This window comes from Phoenix dactylifera, chromosome 8, assembly GCF_009389715.1.
Source record: "Phoenix dactylifera cultivar Barhee BC4 chromosome 8, palm_55x_up_171113_PBpolish2nd_filt_p, whole genome shotgun sequence".
NCBI classification, from domain to species: Eukaryota; Viridiplantae; Streptophyta; class Magnoliopsida; order Arecales; family Arecaceae; genus Phoenix; species Phoenix dactylifera.
In genome coordinates, this window is record NC_052399.1 from 29,373,054 (window position 1) to 29,394,465 (window position 21,412).

Genomic DNA, 21,412 nt, shown 5'->3' on the forward strand with positions numbered 1-21,412 from the left:
TCGGCCGGGGATGCCGCGGGGCTTGGCTGCGGACGCCGCCGGTCGTGGCCCGTCCCCCTCCGCTCGCCGTCCTCCCTTTCCGCTCGTCGTGCTCCCATCGTCGGAGAAGAGAGGAAGGGGGAGATCGGGATGAAAGAGAAGGGAGGAGAGGAAGCTTCGGGAAGGAGAAGAAAAGAAGAAGGAGAAGAGAAGAAAAAGGGAAAGAAAAAGAAAAAGAAAGAAAGAAAAAAATATATATATATAAAAAGGGGGGTTTAGCCAAATCTGACTAACCTAAGCCCAATTAGACTGGGCAAGTCTAAATCCGAGCTCAATCAGATTGTGCTAAGTCTGGACGAGCCCAAACTGCAAATTGGGTCAAATCCGAACCAAATTAGGCCCAAATTGATTTGGGTCCGAACCCAGTTGAGTGGAGTTAATCCTAGCAGGCCCAATTAATACTAAATTAGGCCTAGTAAATTGACAGAGGACCCAATTGGCTAGAAAAGGTTGGACCCAATTATAAACGAGGCCCAATCCTTCAATTAAAAACCCAATCAACCCATGTGGGCCCAATCTGGTTTTAAACTGAGCCCCAAAGGCTCTAAATTGGGTAAATTGGACTTGGCTAGATCCTTGGATGGAATCCAGGCAAGTAAGTTCATAGTGTGATGAACTGAGAAATTATATAATAAATAAATAGGAAATAATGTAATTCCTATGATGTTGTTTTAGGTGATTAAGGATTTGTCACCTGGACTTGAGCAATTTGGAAAGCAAATTGAGGTAAGTAATCTGCCTTAATCTTATCGTAGATCCTGTATTACGTTTTATAAGATGAACCAGAGTTTTTCATACAATTTGAATTGTATACATGATTTGTGAAGAGGGTAAGTAACTTGTTTTAATCTTGTTGTGAATCGTGTATGTACTGTAGGCTAAGAACGATATGTGTATCTGACATGCTCTAGTTACACAAGATATGATGATATATGCTTTATATTCCGTTATGCCTACAAAATACTGGGATTGCATTACATGCTAAAATATGAGTTATGAAATATGAACATGGGTGGTACATGTCAGTCACATAATTAATGGATGTGCACATATTATGTTTTCATAGCTCTTGTGATACATGCAAAATGAATGGAGTTCCATGTTATGATTTTTCTTAGCATGAGTGTAAAGAATGATGATGATTTGCTCTAGCTGCATATTGCTTGTAAGGGGGTACCTAAGAACTACTAATGCTACGGGCCGAATGCAACTGAGCCGGCCTTGCCAGTGGCCGATAATGACTGAGCCAGCCCCGCCAGTGGCCGACTAATAACTGAGCAGGCCCCGCCAGTGACCAATAATGAATTCGCCGTAGCATCTATGAGGTACTACCTATACGAAGCATTATTTATGAACTCTTAAGAGCTACTGACCCAATGTAACTGAGCCGGCCTTGCCAGTGGCCGAGAATGACTGAGCCAGCCCCGCCAGTGGCCGCCTAATAACTGAGCCGGTCTCGCCAGTGGCCAAGAATGACTTCACAGTAGCATTTAAGAGCACGACCACGGCATGCCGGGGGCACGGTTTCATATGCATACTTTATGAAAATGATATTTGAAGCATGATCATGAGGCTCGTTTCAGAGCCTGGGTATATGAGGCGGGTGCTTCCAAATCCTGCAGATGTGTTTTTGGGGAGAAGCAAAATCGGTGAGGGGTGAAGGACGCTTGCGTGAAGCCCCGGAACCGGCCAACATCTGGCAGGGGAGCCCCGTGTTTCCCCCTCATGTGGGCCCGATAGTCACGTGCCCTGCGCAGGCGGGCCGTGACATCTATGAACGTGCATGGCCAAAGCATACATTGTTTTACAACGGATTTTTTTGAATATATCCTTATGCAATGTTGTATTTTGCTATAACAGCTATCTCCTTTAAATTGCATACATATTATGCCATGATGATGATTAGATAAATATGCATGTCAGCTTCTCAAACCCTGCATAAATATGGTTACCGTTATGTTCGATCCGGTAAGATTATGTATGATTACTTACTGAGCCGTGTAGCTCATATCCGTTCATTTACTTTTTCTTTCAGATCCTTACCACTGATAGCTGCCAGAGACACGTTAATTTGGTATCAGGGCTTCTTTCTTTTGGGGTAAAGCAAGTATACTATTATGTACATAAACTACATAGAAGCTCTGTATTTGGGTACTGACCAGCATGTTGTACTAAGAATGCTTTCATATGAAAAGATTTGGTTGGTTTGACTACCCTGTTACCCAGGTATGAGGCTGCGTGCTATTGTGGGCGGTAGTCGGCAATAGCACGGCCGTGTCACGGATCCGGATCCGGGGCGTGACACCATGAACTTCAGCGACCATCACCTACTCGATGCCCTAGATCAGACCGGTTCCTAGCGACAAATATCATCTAGATACTTGCGCTTGTGCTTCTTAATTTATAATAGGAAAACAGTTTGAAGTGCGCCCACCTTTATGATGACATTGATTATTAAGTTGCCTAGTGTCCATTATCAAGAATTTAATGTGTGGTTATCCTATTTGTCGGTCAAACCCCTGCGCATATGTTTTGCGGTATGATGGAAGCAACTGGCATTTGGTTTTCTTTGGACGTCCTACTCACTCTCTGTGGATGATTTCTCTAAAATGGCAGGAAATAAAACTTGAAGTTACTTATCCGGTCAAGGAGCACAGACAAAGGGCTGGAAAGTGGAAGGAAAGAAAGAAGCAGCCATTGAATGCAGAACCCCAAATTTTTTTGGTCGTGTATTGCCGACCACATAAGTATCCCCTCTAACATTAAAAACTTAATATATATCTTTCATGCTAAATAAAAAGGTCTCTACTTGATACCACACCTTGGAGCATCTGAAAATCCCATAGGAGTTGCTCTATTACCGATTGACAAAAAGACAATGGTATGACATCGCATGGTAAATCAGAAATATTATCCCAAAACCTAGAGAAGATGGACTCAATTTCTAACGGGCAACAGACCTCATGAATTATGCCATTTCAAAAAAAAAAAATGAGAGTATATGTCATATGCTGACATTTTCCTATCACCTTTAGCTGCCCCATGAGTACTAGTAGAAAGAACATCATTAGTGGCAAGTGGAAAATGCAAAGTATCCAACAAAAAGAGCTAAAGCCCCCTAATAATTTCATTTGAGTGGAAGAGTGCACTAAAGGATAGTCATGAGGCATTGGAATTAGGTCATTCCAACATCATGATCGTGTCACGGGGACATGTCACAAACGCATGGGTTGCATGTCATTGGATCGAGCAAGCTTTTTTTAAGGAAAGGAAGAAGAGGGCATTGGAATCTGAGCTTTGGTGGTTGGTGACCAGGACTTTGCCTCCACCAACCAATAATCCTTCAAGCGGCGCTCGATGGCACCAACTTGCTTTGCCCTCGCACCGGGAGAGCACAAGTGATGGTTTCTTTGATGGCCCTCTGTGCCCACATTTATTAATACGGTCTTGTCTTCCCCTCTCTCTTTCTCTCTTTAAAAAAAAGTCGGCAATAAGTAGGAGATTCTTCTTAAAAAAAACTTCGAGAGTGATGAATCGTGTAGAAGGCAACTCAGTCAGCATCACTATTCGTCTTTTGATAGACATAAGTAGCCCAAAAAAAATCACACTTCCTAAAAATCTGCATATATCGTGGCACAGCATGGTCCGATCTTGCCTTTTGAATGCTTAAGAAGCTTCAACAACTTCCTAGTGCCTATATAATAACCATTCTCCGATAGGGACCGCTTTACCCTTGGACGAACTAGCCGTTGCTTTCAAACGTAAGGTGGGCCGACTGGCTTTAGAGCAAAATACTTGGGACTTGGTTTTGAGCTTGCTTATTGCTGCAATTACCTGTGCTGTTGTGATTTGGTTTGGTTAATCACTTCTGATTGTACTATGCGGTACGTTCTCTTGAAATCCATCACGCTTTTATGACAAAGATTATTGCTGTAATGAACATCTAAACCATGTTCTAATTAATCTGGGATTCCATCAAATAAATTGCGCGAGGCCAACTTGTGTCGGCAGTAGCTGAGGAATGGACATGGTCCAAACTCATCCACTGTTATTATTGATTCCATGAAGAACTGTTGAAGGGACTAATTCATCTTTATGTTAACATCCAAGCCAATAAATCCACACGGTCGTCATAAAAGTTATCTAATTAAAAATTCACAACCCATCTCTTCATTTCTAGAGTTCGTCCGAGCTTTTAACAGAATTTATTTAAAAAAGAGGACCCAAAAAAAGTACCCAATACCCAAGAGTGGTTTTTATGGTCTTGAAATTCAGATTTCAAATTCCATGCCTTGTTTAAATCTGTAAAACTTTAGACACAACATCCAAGTTATAGTCTTCAGACATTTAGGCCTATTCGAGCCCACTGAACCAAGAAAGGAAGACTAAAGTGGGCGACTCCATATATAGCCATTAAAATGGAGAGAAGGGTGTATCATTACAATATTCTATGGTGACCATTAATATATTCTTTTTGAAGGTCGAGATGTTCTTCTAACGGTGCCATGACGTGCCGCTCTCGTGGGCCGTGTGGTCCGGTGTGGTGTTTGGTGGGCCCACCACGCGCAAATTGCCATGTGAGCTTTTTGATGGTTTCGATCAGTCGCAACGAGAAAACTCATCCATCGTCCGCGTGACGCTTGCTTCCAAAGAGCACGTCACGAGGGGAAGGGGAAGAACAAGTGACCACCTTCAACAGCTCAAATGCCTTTGTCATGTATACCCAAAAAAAAGGAGCCTCCATCACAGACTTCATTTACATGGAAGCCTTACAAAGGTCTTATAATTTAAATATCTCAATAAGGTATGGCAAACTTAATGTAATAATCCAGATCTATAACCTCTGTCATCTTTTGGTCTCTCTCTCTAATTGACTGGGTTAGATGGTAACACGGTCTCGGGAGACTTAGTGATGGACCTCTAGTGGACGCTGGTAGGCAGTTTAGGTTCCTAATCCACTGATTGACTTTTTTTATCATTGAGTTTGATTATGTAGAGAGAGAATCATCTGCGCAAGAAGGTTCTAATTAAAGTACTCTATACTCTAGCTCGTAGACAGTGAAACGGATCAGTGATCATTGTATTTAGTCAGTCTTCGGTAAAAATAAGAATCTCTATACTTGACACTAATTATATATACATATATATAATGTTTATTGGTTTGTACTGCTGGATTTGCATTGTAAGATTTATATTGATAAATTTGGTTTGTCATCTGATGATATGATTTCCAGTATAAATATATCCGTATGGTTATTATATGAGAAATACATAAGTGATAACTGATTTGATAAGAGTGATATGTAAATCAGACGAACAAGATGTGACTTGGACTAACTTAGTCATATAATAATACCCATAGGCTAACTCATGGGGATAGACACCACAGGCTTATACATGGTATTTTGTCAGTCTTGGACCGAGTCATGATCTTGGTTAGTCCAAAGCTAAAAATTAATTAATAAGAAACAGAAATCAAGTTGATGGAAAACAGATAACATGACTATTGTTGAACAATTGATTACATTTGATATATATGTTTGTGTATGTATATATATATACTTCTTTGAAAAGATGATAATGAGAATTTATGTGCATGTTATTTATAGAAGCTTTTCGAGTATTGATACGAGATTCATTTTATGTTGCTAATTGATTATTTTTTTCTTACTTATGGTATGGCAATTCAAAATTTTTACTGGGCTATAAAGCTTACAACCCCCTTCCTCTTTTTCTTTTTCAGAGTTACAGGTTGCATAGTACTTGACTATGGTTGAGATCATAGTTGGAAAGGATAATTAGATAGAATATTACTAATACTGGTTGGATGATCAAATTTTATAATTGAACCAACTTTGTTATTTGATATGAATTGAGATCATTATTAATTACGGTTATTGAGGTTGTATTAAATTTATAGACCTAGCATATCCTCTGGGGCTTTGCCTTAGGGATGAGCGGCCATGTCGTGTGCTAAACCCGAGTGTTGGGTTCAGGGCACGATGCTTAATATCTATATTAAAGGCCTATTTGGGCACTCAAATGTATAATTCCTTAATATAATCTACTAGGGCCACAGCTCATCCAATTCTTCAAACTCATTCGACAAATAATATTTATAGTTTATGTGTTGTGGCATGCAAACGAACTTTTAGCTGGTTAGATATCTCAACTGGTTTGTATCTTTATATCTCTATCCTTCAATCTTAAAATTTTTTAGACCTCAGTTTTGATATAATTATATTGGAATATTAGATCAATGATACTTTGTTGATAATGAAAAACACAAAAACATGATGTGGAACGACATAGCAAATTCGCTTTGATGCTTATCCAACTGCTTCTACCAGCAAAATTTTATGAAAAGTGAAAAATTCTAGATAATATTTTGGATTTAATATTGAGAAGCAAAAAGTTAAGCTGGTATACTATCTCGTGCGAATCAAAATCAAAGCGAGCTATTCTTCCCAATAACAAGGAGACATGTTACATAGCAGTGCTTTTCTTGAAATTTGTTAATCAATTTATGTCTTTGATATTTATATTATTATCATATTTATTTCAGTTAATATATAGACTTTTTTGGCTAAGACTTGGGGTGTTTAAAAATAGATAGCTAACATTAGATCCACATCTTGATGATTTTGGATCAAATTTAGTACATTAAATTGGATCCACATCTCATTTGCTCTCTTGACTTATTAATACGTTTAAAAGTTTTGAAGTGTGGCACTAATTTCAACCATACCGTCTTAATCTCCAAGTGGCCCCACTTCTATAGTAATTTCAAATTGTGGATTTGATATCATGCGTCTTTTTCTGTAGCCATATGGAGTTGCTTCACATCTAAGTTAGTGTTGGATATCTTTCTTCAGTTAAAAGTCATTTAATAGTTTCGGTGTACACAAACTTCAACTATACTGGATAAATGTCAATGCTCGAATGTGACTTTACCCTTAAGCAACCCTACTATTATATTAATTTCAATTTCTACGTATGCCTTTTTTCATTTTTTCACAAAATTACTATATGTTCAAGTTTGATATTATCACTTGCATCACATGAATCAAATCTAATTGTTTTAATGGTAAGCAAGAGCTATTTAAATCCAGAGGTTTGATAGTCTCATCTCTCATGCTCATGAGGATAACAAAGAATGCAGTGGCATTGATGCAAATATAACAAATCTAAATGTTAATGTTCATAGACGGCCTCTCTCGGGCCAACACTAGTCTTCGACTAGTTTAGTGCTGGTCCAGCGCCTATCATTTATATGCTTTCTTTTGACCGTTGTCGACGCCCCACTCGAGAGAGAGCACATTATGACATTATGAGGCCAAAACACAAGCATCCAGTTGTCTCCCTCTGCTCTAAACTAGCTCAATTTAATATTACCATGAACTAGTTAGTGCTCATGAATTCAAGGCAACACATTCCTCTTTCCCCTTCCCCAGTTTCTACCTCCCCTGCTTTCTCTCAATATCTTTGCTACACTACAAATCCATTCTGGTATTCCGTCCTAAACGTTTCCAAAACTCCAAATTCAAATTTCCAGAGCATTCTCATAATTACTCACTCTCAATTAGTTTCGCTTTAACCTTTCCGAGAGGGACCCATTTCATCCTCGCACTCTTTCTCCCGGTCGACAACTTCTTTATATTTTGGAGTACATCCGCTCTTCTCCACCTTTCCTCTTCTCATCCTCCTCCTAGCAACCACATCTGAAATGAAGAACGCGTTACCCAGTCCCTACTCTCTCCTTTCTCTCTCTCTCTCTCTCTCCCAAGCTCCTTATATTTGAACCAACACCCATTTCATTCCACACATTCCTTCTCCCAAACCTATTCTAACTGACCAAAACAAAGTTTCTTCTGAACTAAATAACACAACGCTCCTCTCTTTCCCCCTTCCTCCCTCCTCCTCTCGTCCAACCTTGATGGGTTCCAAGCTGCTCCACATCGTTCTTCTTCCTCTTCTGCTCTTCGTCACTTCCTTGGCACCAACTCTGGTTGTCTGTAACCAGACTTACATCGTCTACATGAATCCGGCCCACAAGCCCTCGGCCCACCCAACCCACGCTCTGTGGTACCAGGCCCACCTCCAGTCCCTCTCCATCGATCCCTCTCGCCACCTCCTCTACTCCTACTCCGCCGCCTTCCACGGCTTCGCCGCCCAACTGCTCCCCCACCACCTCCCCCTCCTCCGCCGCTCCCCCGCTGTTCTCGACCTCCAACCCGACCCCCTCTATCGCCTCCACACCACCCGCTCCCCACTCTTCCTCGGCCTCCCCCCTTGGCCCCCCACCTCTTCCCGCCACCACACCTTTGCCACTAAAGGTGGCGGCGGCGGAGACGTCGTCATCGGCGTCCTCGATACCGGTGTCTGGCCGGAGTCCCCTAGCTTCTCCGACGCCGGGCTCCCTCCGGTCCCCTCCCGCTGGCGCGGCGCCTGCGAGTCCGGCCCCGACTTCACCCCATCCCTCTGCAACCGCAAGCTCGTCGGCGCCCGCAGCTTCTCCCGCGGCTTCCGCGCCTCCCGAGGGGATGCGGAGGGGGAGCGCGCCTCCCCCCGGGACCGGGAGGGCCACGGGACCCACACAGCATCCACCGCCGCGGGCGCCCCCGTGGCCAATGCCAGCCTGCTGGGCTACGCTCCGGGCACCGCCCGGGGCATGGCGCCCGGGGCCCGCGTGGCAGCCTACAAGGTCTGCTGGACCAGCGGATGCTACGGCTCGGACATCCTCGCCGGGATAGATCAGGCCATCGAAGATGGCGTCGACATCCTCTCCCTCTCCCTCGGCGGCGGGTCCGCGCCGTACTCGCGGGACCCGATCGCCGTGGGAACGTTCTCCGCGGTGCAGCGCGGCATCTTCGCCGCCTGCTCCGCGGGGAACAGCGGCCCCTCCCGCTCCTCCCTCACCAACACCGCCCCGTGGATCGCCACCATCGGTGCGGGCACTCTCGACCGGGATTTCCCGGCCTACGCCGAGCTGGGTAACGGCAAGCGGTTCACCGGGGTGTCGCTTTACGGTGGGGATGGGATGGGGAAGAAGATGGTGCCCATTGTGTATGGGAAGGGTGTACAGGTGGGGAGCAATTCGAGCAAATTTTGCCTGCCGGGGAGCTTGAACCCGGCGGAGGTGAAGGGGAAGGTGGTGTTCTGCGACCGCGGGATCAATGCGCGGGTGGAGAAGGGTGAGGTGGTGAAGGAGGCCGGCGGGGTGGGAATGATCCTGGCAAATGCAGCTGCCAATGGGGATGAGCTCGTTGCAGACAGCCACTTGCTGCCTGCGGTGGCGGTGGGGGCGAAGAGTGGGGATCTCATCAGAGAATATGTGCAGTCAGACGCAGACCCAATGGCGGTGCTGAGCTTCGAAGGAACTGTGCTCGATGTGCGCCCGTCGCCGGTGGTTGCGGCGTTCAGCTCGAGGGGGCCAAACATGGTGGTGCCGCGGTTGCTCAAGCCGGATGTGATCGGACCGGGGGTAAACATATTGGCTGCTTGGTCCGGGGCGATTGGGCCTACTGGATTGGTGAAGGATGAGCGCAGACCGGAGTTCAACATCATGTCAGGTGATTATAATCTCTATCTGCCGGTTAATAGATATCCCTTCTGCTCATGATTCTTTATTTATTCTTAAAAATTGGAAGAAAATGTTAAAAGTTTTCTGTAACTCATCTTTACTATACAGTTCTAACTATCCAACTGTAGAATTAGTCCTTTCTGTATTTTGGCAACAAATTATTTGTTAAGTTCTTACTTATTTCTATCAAATAGCCACTGGCTTTTTCCTCCTGGTTGACAAAATTGTGGTCTTTGAGTCTAGCCTTTCAGTTACAAAACAGATGGCATGTTGTTGGACTTTTCTCTTGATACCAGAAGTGTCTGTTGGGTAATCAGTAACTATATTGCTAGCTTTTATAAATAGATGATGCTTTCCAGAAATTCTCTTGCTGCCATAAGGAATTGGTGTTATTTTGGTCTTGCTAAATTATAACAAGAATGAAAAAGTTTGAATGCAGGTTCATATGCTTTATTTTCTTTTTCCTTTTTATTTTTTCCTTGCATAGTTTTATTGCAATCCAATTGTGCTTCTCTATATTTCATGACATAATATGATTAGTCTTAGTCACCAAGAAGGTTTTTGAAATTCCCAATTCTAGTATTGGACTCGTCAAAGGCATTATCTTTCACTTGAAAATTGTTGTTTTGTGAAAAAGGTGACCTTTCGGGGGGCTACCTTAAATGGACATTTCGATTTGGGCAACACAGGATTTCAGCTAGAAGTGAACAAGAATCTTTTGATTTAGAATTAATTAAAATAAAGGTCAAAACTGAACCCACATAGTTCTTTGCTTTTCCCAATGTGAGACTCAAGACCAGAAGAACAAACTCGACACGTTTTGGACTGCTTCAGCTTAGTTTCAGAAACTTCAATGGAAGGATATAATTTTTTTCACTTGAACTAGCATTGTTTGGCTGAGGAAACCATCCTTTGAGATGACACAACCTTAAATGAAACCTCGATTTTGATCACAAAGGATCTTCGTGGAAACTGAAGAATTTTTTTTTCTGATCTACAACAATTAAAATGTAGGCAGAACCTGCACTTTAAACCTTGAACATAGCTTTTGCCTTCCACTATGAGATGAAAATCATAAACTCAAATTATACAAGTATTTGGCTCTTTTAGGGTAGTTTTTAGTTTTTAGTGCTTCAATTCAAAGATATATTATTTTTCAGTTAAAACAGTGTTGTTTTGCCGATGGAAGGTCACTTTTTTTGGTTGATATGACCTTGAATGAATATTTTGACCTAGCGCATGTAGAATTTAAACATGAAGAGATTTTTATGTGCAGGCAGATCATGTGAATCTCATTGATTGTGCATATTACACTAGTGTAATTGGATTGGGCTAAAGCCAAAAACAAGGGAATATTACCCTCTTAAATCTAGGGGAATGTTCCATTCTTAAATCTCAAGGGCTAATGAACAAGAGTGAGCTTCAAGAATTAAAGCTCTAGCAATAACTTTTCGAATTAAACAAATGGCCCAAACAAATCTGGTCCTCAAAACTACTATTTGAATGTAGTTCAAGGGTTTCATAGCAAACATACTTATATTTCACTCAGAATAGCATTCTTTTGCCTAAAACATGATGTGAAACAACCTTAAATGAACATTTTAATTTTCACTATGGTTCATATTAAAAAGAAACAATGGGTTCGAGAACGTGTTCTCTAGTAATATGAAAATCAAAGATGAAGTGATTTGTCAACAAGTTAACTTATTGCCATCAGAATTTGGAGATAGGTTATTGTTAGATAGGTTAATGCATTGCATGACAATTGAACAGAAAAGAGTCAACATTTGCCAACAACTCATTAAAAAGGTAATCAAAGCTTTTCTGAACTTCACCACTCCATTGGGCATGCTTGCTTTGTAGCCGGTAATGAGATCTGTAGAGTGATCATATCCACGTCCACATTCGGTACTGCACCTAGGATCTGGAACATCCACAACACTTGGTGAAGCATCAGTTATAATAGTTTTGTACTATAGGAAACATGTTATCCAGTTCAGCTAGCATCATTTGGAAGTGAAGCATGTAGAATGACTAACAATATCAACTCCATCATTGTGAGAGGTGGTTGATGTGACAAACTTAGCACATCCGGGACCAACGCCACCCAGAATGTAGAACTTATCTGAATCAAGAAGTGCTTCAGTTTACAGTAATAAGAGTTGCATATGGACTTGCATCTGGAATGGAAATTATAACAGAAATGGTGTTTGGTTGGATTACAAAAATGACAGCAATATCAAAATGCAGAGTCCCACTGAGTACGTAAATGCTGTGAATAGTGATCCTATCAGGCTAGCACTGTAACATGATTGAGGAACAGATAAATGTCCATGCTACAAACTACCAGCAGTATTCTGGTCTTATTTTGTTTTATTTCGCTTCTCTTCTTTGTGGTTGGTCATTTAACTTTTTAATGTTAGTCAAAGACAAAGGAGTGTTTCTATAATCCTTGTAGTTCAAGGTAAAGCTGTAGTTTAACTTCTTTAGAGTAGGTGGAAGACAGCAATTTGATATTTGAGAATCACCAATACAGCATGAGTAGTCCACAGCAACTATTGTTGAGAACAATTAGTATTTATTCAAGCAAAATCTGAGGCTGCTCCTGCCAAGAAGTGGGGATGGGACTTAGTTCAGATGGGTTACTAAGAGTCTTTTCTTAAGGAAATAAATTTGAAGTTATAGATAAGTCTTATCAACATGGCTTCGGTATCATAATCATGCAGCACATTGAGAAGTTGTGAATGACAAAGAACATAGTCCTATTCGAAAACAAGCTGAGATGACATCTTAAAATTGACATATGAGAACAATGGATGCAATGATGGCAAAATAAGAGGGGTGGCTGCACGCAAATATACATACATGCATATATGTACATACATGCATATGTACATACGTACATATGTACATACATATGTGTGTGCATATGTGTATATAGTCAGTCTCTATGAACTTAAAAAGTGAAGAAGATGGCATATTCCCTCGTCATGTGAAGAGGATACACAAACATGCAGATAGACAACAGGAGTCATGCTCAGTTTCTTATACCATGGTGAGATGAGCATAATTACTTTTAGTGGTATCTATGTGGATAACGCACATAGAATTTCACACTAAGGTTGATTGGGAGGTTGCACATGACAATAACATAACCTTGTTTTCATTCCCAAATACTAAGACAAAGAAGAATGTTTTCTATTTTGGTCATTTAAGTGGCACATTATGTTTGCTAGAACAATCAAACACAAGGGGTACTAATGATGTTTAATGCATTTATTAATGGCCAAATATACCTTCAGCATTATCTTGTGTTAATGTTGTCTATGAAGCGAAATTTCTTTTTTTTTTTTAGTTGGCATTAGTTTGTTATTAGTTCATATCCAATTTCCAATCAAAAAATTATTTCATATCTAATTTAGCTTTGTTTGTTTTATGATACATTTACTATATGTTCAGGAACATCCATGTCATGCCCACACATCAGTGGGGTTGCAGCATTGCTCAAGGCTGCACACCCTGACTGGAGCCCCAGTGCCATCAAGTCTGCCCTCATGACCACTGCATATACTGTCGACAACACTGGATCCCTCCTCCGTGATGCTGCTGGAGGCTCAAATGCAAACCCATGGATTTATGGCTCTGGTTATGTAGATCCTCAGAAGGCCCTCTCCCCAGGCCTTGTCTATGACATCGCTGCCGAAGACTACACTGCTTTCTTGTGCTCTTTAGACTACTCAACCAATCACATCCTAGCCATTTCTCAAAGCCCCAACACCACATGCTCACGGAGGCTGTCAGATCCGGGCAACCTAAACTACCCCTCATTTTCAGTCATATTTGGTAGAAAGTCACGTAGAATTGTAAGGTACAGCCGGGAGCTCACAAATGTTGGCCTCTCAGGTTCTGTCTACAACCTGACATATAGTGGGCCTCCCAGTGTGAGTGTGACTGTTAGACCAACAAAGCTTGTCTTTAAACAGGTGGGAGAGAAGCTGAAGTACACTGTTACATTCACATCAAAGAAGCAAGGAAACCCAACAGATATGGCATTTGGTTGGATCTCATGGAAGAATGAGCAGCACCAAGTGCGAAGTCCCATTTCATATATGTGGCAAATGTAATGAAAGTGGCAGCCTTTCTCATGATTACTAGTCGAAAGAAAAGTTCATGTTTGAATATCATTAGACTACTTTGTGCAAGAAGGTAATCTGGGAATGCCAAATGTTTCCCTTCAGATTGCCAAATCTCTAAGAATTATGGATCCAGGCTGTTTTTTCTCTTGAGTTTCCAAGTTGTGTTGGTCCTCAGTCAACAAGCTCAATACAGATGACGTCAAGGGGCTTTGACTTGCTTCATTATAGTTTATGGTTTCAGATTATTGCGAGATCCTTATAAGCTCTTCTCCACATGCTGCATATCCATTTTCATCAACAGCTGATGACTAGACACTCAAAGAGTGTTTTTCATCAGCTTAAGTTTGGGAATTGTTATTTACTTTCTGTTTGTGAGCAGTATGTAAAATAACATGCGTTAACGAATCAGGTAATTGCAAATTGGTAATTTTCTCTCTGTTGGTGGGAGATTTTTGTTACTGAATCTTCTTTTTTTCCAAAAAAAAAGAGAAAATCCAGTATAATAAATGCTCCTGAGCAAGATCCATGCTTATGTGCATGGATTCTATGCCTCAATTAATCTTGTCTATTTGGATCCATGACTAAAAATAGTTTGATTTGTTAAAAAAATTAAGCTGTGGTTTTCTTATGCTTGTTTATTTATAGCTAACCATATGACAGATGCCTAGCAAGAGATGCTGATTTGCAGCTTGCAGTTTATTAACCTGCTAGTGATCTGGTCTTCCAACCTACTAGCAGGTGACAACCAATTGCATCCTGCTACTCACTGGGGTAAGAGACAGAGAGGTTAGGGTTACTCTTATTTGTTCAATTGAATTCACATTTATTGGCACAGAAGAGGTTAATGACCTGTAGTCAGTGTAGCTGCTTAGAAACCCATCCAACACAGGGATCATAAGGCATATGACTTTCTGTTGTTCAGCCCTGCAATATCATTTCCCTTACCCCTGCAACTGTCTAGATGCTCATTTATTTGTTGAAATAAAAACTGAGTTTGCTGATGAAGTTGATTGCCATGCATCTATCTTTCAGAGAAAGTTATACTTCTTACCTGAAGATATGTTAATTTAACTAGTGTTTAGATCTTGATTAACTTATAATCTCTTATTAGGCCTTTTCTGCACTCTTCTACAATTCAACGATGTCAATAATCACAAGACATATCTCTATCATCGGTATAAAAAACCAATTATTTAAAGCTGCCAGTTGTCCACAAAAACAAATCTCCTCACATGCTCCTCTGTCTAAGCTCCAAAGTGATCTGTACGTGGTTGGGGAATTGTTATTTACTTCTGAATCAGAGCTCCAAGTAAAATTACATACACCGAGGAATTGGGTAACTACAAATTGCTAAATTTCTATTTGTTGGTGGGAGATTTTCATTGCTGAAGCTTCTTTTTTATATTAGCTATGATAAATACATACATAAGAGCTAACAGCATTTGTTCCTGCAGTGGTTTTATTCTACAGCTGGTCTCTTCTATCTGTATTGGATCGCTCAGGATAGTTATATTTATTTTATTTTTGTGTTTGTTTATTTGTAGCTACCCATATGGTATTAATATAGAGTAAATTACAAAAAAACTTTCTAAAGTTTACATTTATTTACAATTACATCCAATAGTTTGTAAAACTTACACATACTGACATACATTTAGTTAAATTAATGGAATTAATTAAACCGCTTACCTCATATAAAAAGTTGAAATTGTCCTTGAGTGGGAAAGAGAATGCATGCATTTTTTTTTCATATCCTTGGATGATTGTTAAGTCACCTAAGATTAATTTGGTCATTTTTGAAATTTTTAACATGGTATTTAAGTCCTATTTAAGATTAACGACTAATATTGTGTTAAGTTATAGGTTAAAGCATTGAAAAAAAATAAACCTTAGGAGGGTAAGCGTAACTTTTCAATCTACCGAGCATATAGGTGTAATTTACCCCTAATCTTAGGAGGGGTTATTGTAATTTTCTCTATAATATATGCTTAGCACAATACGCTGCCTTGCAACTTGCAGCTTAATGAACTGCTAGCGACAATGTATCTACCAGCAGGTGACAAAAAATTGCATCCCGCCGCACTCAGAACACAAAAAAAGCCATGCCTGTGAAGATCTTGACATTTGTTATTGGACATTGTTGCTTCTCAGTGGGGCAACAGAAATTGATTCCAAGGTCACCCTCCATCCATAGGTATTTGTCAGCATATTGATTGACAAGTATCAAGCTGTGCACGGAATACTGGTCCTGCTATTTATAAAGAGGCTAGTGTCTTTGCAGATGAGTGTAGTTTCTTGGAAACCAGTCCACCATAGAGACCATATATACTACACTTCTTCCTGCTGCTCAGGCCTGCAAGATTGTTTTTCCTTGCTCCACAGTCCAGATGCTAATTTATTAGGGAATCCAAATTTTTCTGCTGAAGTTGACTGCCATGCATCTACCTATTGATTGCAGAGAAAGATAGCTCCATTTAGCTAGTATTCAAGTAGGGATTCAGAAGCTTGGTTCACTTTCTCTGCACTCATCTCCAGTTTATTAACAACAACGTTACTACATAGAAAAAAAAAGGGGATGTTTGGAGCCTTGTTGGTAACAAAATCTCACTTCAACATTAGAATGCATAACATTACAACCCAAGGCTTTTTCATAATTTTTACAAAGCATCTGTACAAGTGCAGTTCCAATGTCTACCCTGGACATTAGCCAAAATATAACGAAAAAAGGGTGACGAAGTTTGTGCAAAATTAAAACACCAGAGCTTTTCTTATTTCAATCAACAAATATGTTCACATTGTTACAGATTCTGGTCTTCCCATCTGATGACGACCTATCTGAGAATTTTCAACCCTCCATATGCTGCTCGACCACAAATCCCATGGCTAACTAATCAGAAATCCAAACCTTTCAAACTTCTCCCTTTAATCTGAGACCCTAAAGCATAGCAGCAGTTTAAATGGAGGACACGAGACTCTCGCGCCAGCTCACAGCAATGGGGCTCCTCACAATATGTGCGCCATCACTCCATGAGATCCACCCAAAGCTACGCGAGCCTGCAACCGCCGCATCAGCCATTGAAGCAAGTGTGATCTTATAGGACAAGCTCTGCTCCACGGCATCAAACACGAGCTTGCTCGGAGTCACCGTGACATTCACACCCGGTGGGCAGGAGACTTCAGCCTCATACGCAGCGTCGTCTGGGCCTCCGACATTTCGCACTACTCTGCTGTATGTAACGACGTCGCTGGCTGAAGAGAAGACAGCAGAGAAAGCTGGGTAATTGAGGTCGCCAGGGCTTGCCAATGTCAGGGCAGAGCAATTCACAGCGATCTCATCCCTGGTGAAGAGTGCAATCTGTTGAGGACTGTATCCAATGGCGCAGAGGAAGGCGAGGTAGTCCTCGACCTGTGAGTCATAAACTAGACCAGGATCAAGAGCCTTGTTGGGGTCTACATGGCCGGCGCCGCGAACAAATGGCGTGGATTCTTTGCCGGTAGCTAAATCTTTGATGAGCTCGCCGGAATTGTCCAAATTAGAGGCTGTCGTCATGAGGGCGGACTTGATGGCAGCTGGGCTCCAATCCGGGTAGGTCTTATGAAGCAAGGCAGCGATGCCGCTGACATGCGGGCATGACATGGAGGTACCTGAGATTATATTGAACTCCACCCGTCTTGGATCGATGTCAAGGTCCGTCGGGCTGCTCGCCCCCGTCCAAGCCGCCAGAATATTGACACCAGGGGCGATCACATCAGGCTTGAGGATCTCCGGAGCACGGTAATTAGGGCCCCGGCTCGAGAAAGCGGCCACCTTGGGGGCGGGTGGCGATGAGCTGATCACCGTTCCTTTGAAAACAATGGTGGCAGTGGGAGAAGACTGTGACTTGATGTAGCCCCGGATCTTATCTCCGGCTGATTCACCGACCATTGTGGCGGGAATGAGGTGGGAGTCGGCAATGAGCTCCTCCCCATTCTCGGCGGTGTTGGCCAGAATCATCCCAGCGCCGCCGGCCAATTTCACGGCACTCCCCTTCTCCACCCGAGCATTGGCACCCCTGTCGCAAAGAACGATCTTTCCAGCAACCTTGGCCGAGTCGAGGTACCCGGTTATACACAGCCGGGACCCGCAATCGCCGGCGTCGACCAACGGGAGATCGGTAGAGTTCGACAGCTCTCCGGCATAGAGCGAGACGCCGCCGTAGGTGGTGCCGTCACCGAGGATGACATCAGCCGGGAACTCTCGGTCAATGGTGGACGCCCCGACGGTGAGGATCCACGGAGCGATATTGACGGCGGTGTACGGCCCGGGGCCGGAGTTCCCGGCGGAGCACGAGACGATGACGCCGTGGCGGGCGGCGCCAAAGGCGCCGATGGCGATCGAGTCGCGGTCGAAGCTTGGGGCGAAGCCGTTGGCACCGACGGAGAGGGAGATGACATCAGCGCCGTCGTCGATGGCGGCGTCCATGGCGGCAAGGATGTCGGAGTCGAAGCAGCCGGAGGCCCAGCAGATCTTGTAGGCGGCAATCCTCGCCTTGGTGGCCATGCCACGGGCCTCGCCGCGGGCGTACTGGTAGAAGCCGGCATCGTCGACAGCGGCGCCGGCGGCGGTAGAGGCGGTGTGGGTGCCGTGGCCCTCGGTGTCGAGGGGGGATTTGGACTCCCGGGATTCGTCGATGGGGTGGCCCATGGCGGCCTCGTAGCCCTTGTAGAAGAAGCGAGCGCCGATGAGCTTGCGGTTGCAGGCTTGGGAGGAGTTGAATCCGGGGCCGGAGTCGCAGGAGCCACGCCAGGAGGAGGGGGGAGCGGAGAGGGAGGAGTCGAAGAAGGAGGCGCGGGAGGGGAAGATACCGGTGTCGAGGACGGCGACGACGGCGTCGGAGGCGAAGGAGGAGGAGGGCCAGAGGCCGGAGGAAGGGGACAGGCGGAGGAAGGTGGGGGAGTGGGTGATGTGGGGCTGGCGGGCGCGGTCGGGGAGGACGGAGAGGACGTGGGGGAGGGAGCGGACGGCGGCGGCCTGGGCGGGGGAGAGGCGGGCGGCGAAGCCGGCGGCAGCACGGGAGTAGGCGTAGAGAAGGCGGGGAGCGGGAGCGGGGGCGCGCCGGAGGTGGCGGGGGAGGGAGCGGAGGGTGCACCAGTACCACTGGCGGAGAGTCGGGGAGGAGGCTGGCTTGTGGGCGGGGGACACGTGGACGATGTACGTAGACAGCCGGCCAGTGTTACTGTCCGCCGGGATCAACAGCAGGAGGAGGAGGAGGAGGAGGGAGAGGAGAGCCGGAGATGGGAGGGGAAACGCTTTCCCCATGGTTGCTGGTCTTTTGGCCGGCGAGACGGCGGAAGAAAGGAGAGAGAGGAGGAGAAGACCGGATAAGCCAATGGTGGAGAGGGTCCGATATACTATAATGAGCACAGGATGGAAGAGTAATTGCCCTGAGTTTTCCGCATTTCTTACGGGTTTGTCCTTTCGGCTTCTGCAAATATCTTTGTTGTTCTATGGTAGTTTCGTAGTTAAGAGATGAATTGGGGCTTTTGTCATTGGGTAGGTGGCAGGACAGAAAAGATTCCATGGCATCCAATAACTTAAGAGAAAGACCGGTAGAAACCATCCGTTTCGAAACATCTATAGGGACTTTATGGATTGTTGCCACGTTGATACTCCATGGGTTACGGTCGTTCGATTAATTGGACTTTCCACGTCGAGGTACATTAACGGTTGAGATTAAGCAAGACGGCTTGCGTGGCTGTTATCTGGAGTGCTTCGCATAACGTTTTCTAGGGGGAGCTTCCGATGGAAGTTTGGTTCGTGGGGGCTGTGGGTGGATGCAGATCGGCCACGTGAGATGTCACGTTTTCTTGGGACGCTAATCGGAGCGCTATGCTTCCAATTTCTACGGATCGACTCAGTGGCAAATAGACTTCTGCCACGTAGCGCAACACCACGGGTGGGATGATGCTGGGGATCCGAAACGCTGTCCGATTTAGAGAAGCTAATGGGGCAGCCGATTGGGTGGCGGCCCATGCGGCTCATCACTCAGGGTATACCCTTTGGTCGGGGGAGGAGGAGCTGCCACATGCGCTCCGCGAGTTGCTTTATTTTGATTTTCTTGGATGTATTCGTACACGTATTGTATGAAATATCCGTTTTCAGCAAAAAAAAAAAAAAAAAAAAAAAAAAAAACGCTGTCCGATCCCGCTGTCAGGAGAAAAACGTGTGCCAACTGTCACAACAGTACAAGGCGGGGCAGCGGAAGGGTTATAATTAACCGTCCTACAACCGTTATAACGGCCGTTATAACGGTTTCCGGCATGCTCCGTTATTTTGCTGAGGTGGATAGCAGGAAAAAAAAAGTAATGGGCTGTTATTTTCTGATATGTTTTATTATTTTCCATTATAAACGACAACATAAATAACAGACCTACTTCTTCGAATAAAATAATGTTTTTAAAATTCAAATATTTTCCACAAAGTTCTCTCCAAAAATGATTGCGCATAAAAAAATATATATATTTTATATAATATAAAGTGAAGAAAGATTTAGTTTTGCTTTTTTTTTTCTTATATCCTTGCCCATTATTTCCCATTATAACATGACTATAATAGCTATTTATTTTAATAATTATATTAATCTTATTAAAAGTTACCATCTAAGATAAATAATGACCATTGTGACTATTACAGTGGCCAATAACTCTTTCGATCAGGATCCATGATAATGGGATTATTAATTATTTCAAATCTCAGCCAATCCATGGTGCTTAATTCCTATGGAAATGCAAGACAATAATCCGACTCATCAATAATAATCTAGGGACTAAGATATAAGCTTTTGTCCATCGTATTGGGCATCTAAAACAATGCAACTCAAAACAAATTCGATTTATATCTATATTTATATCTATATATTTGGCATTCAATTTGTATTTGTATTCGTTTAAAATAAATATAGATATAAATTTTTGCATCCGACTAACATTCATATCCGTATCTGTATTCATCAAATAAAATAAATATAGATATGGATATATTAATATTCGATCCGTATCTCATCCGATGTCAATCTACTTGTTCTGAGTGGCGGCAATCCTCACAATCTTGATAAGTGAGCTTTCAAATTTCATAAATAAAAAAAAAAGAAAGAAAGAAAAAATAAGCAAGCTTTCAAGCACACATAATGAACCTGATGACAACTGCTCTTATACTCTTAGGCACATTATATATTTGCAATATAACTTGAATTAATTAAAAAGAGAATTTTACAGCATATAAATTAGATTTCACAATCTACTTTGTTAAAAACAGTAAATTGTAGGAATTAAGCATTTATTTTTACCTGCTGAGCTTCTGGTAATGCCCCTAATTGTATTCATAACCATCAAGCCCGTCCTTGCCATAAGGGGTCAGCTTTCTAGATTTATTTTTACCAGCTTTTCTTAAGATTTCTCTGGATCATAATTTGTTTTTAATTTCTTAGATTCCTTAAGTGCAGATCCTAATAGGTACTGCACAACCATCCTCAGTGGCATAGGAAGCAAAACAATCATATTGTCATGATTCAGAAAAGGAGAGGAAGTTGCCTCTGTCGCAGTCACAACTGGGAAGGATGAGACAAAAAAGACCTAGACATAAAGTCTAAAGCAGGATATTGACAACTCGATCATT

At 42.9% G+C, this 21,412-nt stretch overlaps 2 protein-coding genes across 2 annotated transcripts; one reads left to right on the forward strand and one right to left on the reverse strand.

The window, feature by feature from the left end:
* Positions 1-7,669: 7,669 nt before the first annotated feature.
* LOC103709345 (subtilisin-like protease SBT1.8) lies at positions 7,670-14,216 on the forward strand. Its single transcript, XM_008794646.4, has 2 exons — positions 7,670-9,611; positions 13,082-14,216. The coding sequence occupies exons 1-2, from the start codon at positions 7,976-7,978 to the stop codon at positions 13,744-13,746; spliced, it is 2,301 nt and encodes a 766-aa protein (XP_008792868.2). The 5' UTR covers positions 7,670-7,975; the 3' UTR covers positions 13,747-14,216.
* Positions 14,217-16,362: 2,146 nt separating this feature from the next.
* On the reverse strand, positions 16,363-19,144 carry LOC103709346 (subtilisin-like protease SBT1.4). Its single transcript, XM_008794647.4, has one exon. The coding sequence runs from the start codon at positions 19,055-19,057 to the stop codon at positions 16,712-16,714; it is 2,346 nt and encodes a 781-aa protein (XP_008792869.2). The 5' UTR covers positions 19,058-19,144; the 3' UTR covers positions 16,363-16,711.
* Positions 19,145-21,412: the final 2,268 nt, after the last annotated feature.

Coding starts and splice junctions, on each gene's coding strand:
- LOC103709345 (XM_008794646.4), top strand. CDS start 7,976: ATGGGTTCCAAGCTGCTCCACATCGTTCTTCTTCCTCTTCTGCTCTTC. Junction 9,612..13,081: donor GGAGTTCAACATCATGTCAG/GTGATTATAATC, acceptor CTATATGTTCAG/GAACATCCATGTCATGCCCA.
- LOC103709346 (XM_008794647.4), bottom strand. CDS start 19,057: ATGGGGAAAGCGTTTCCCCTCCCATCTCCGGCTCTCCTCTCCCTCCTC.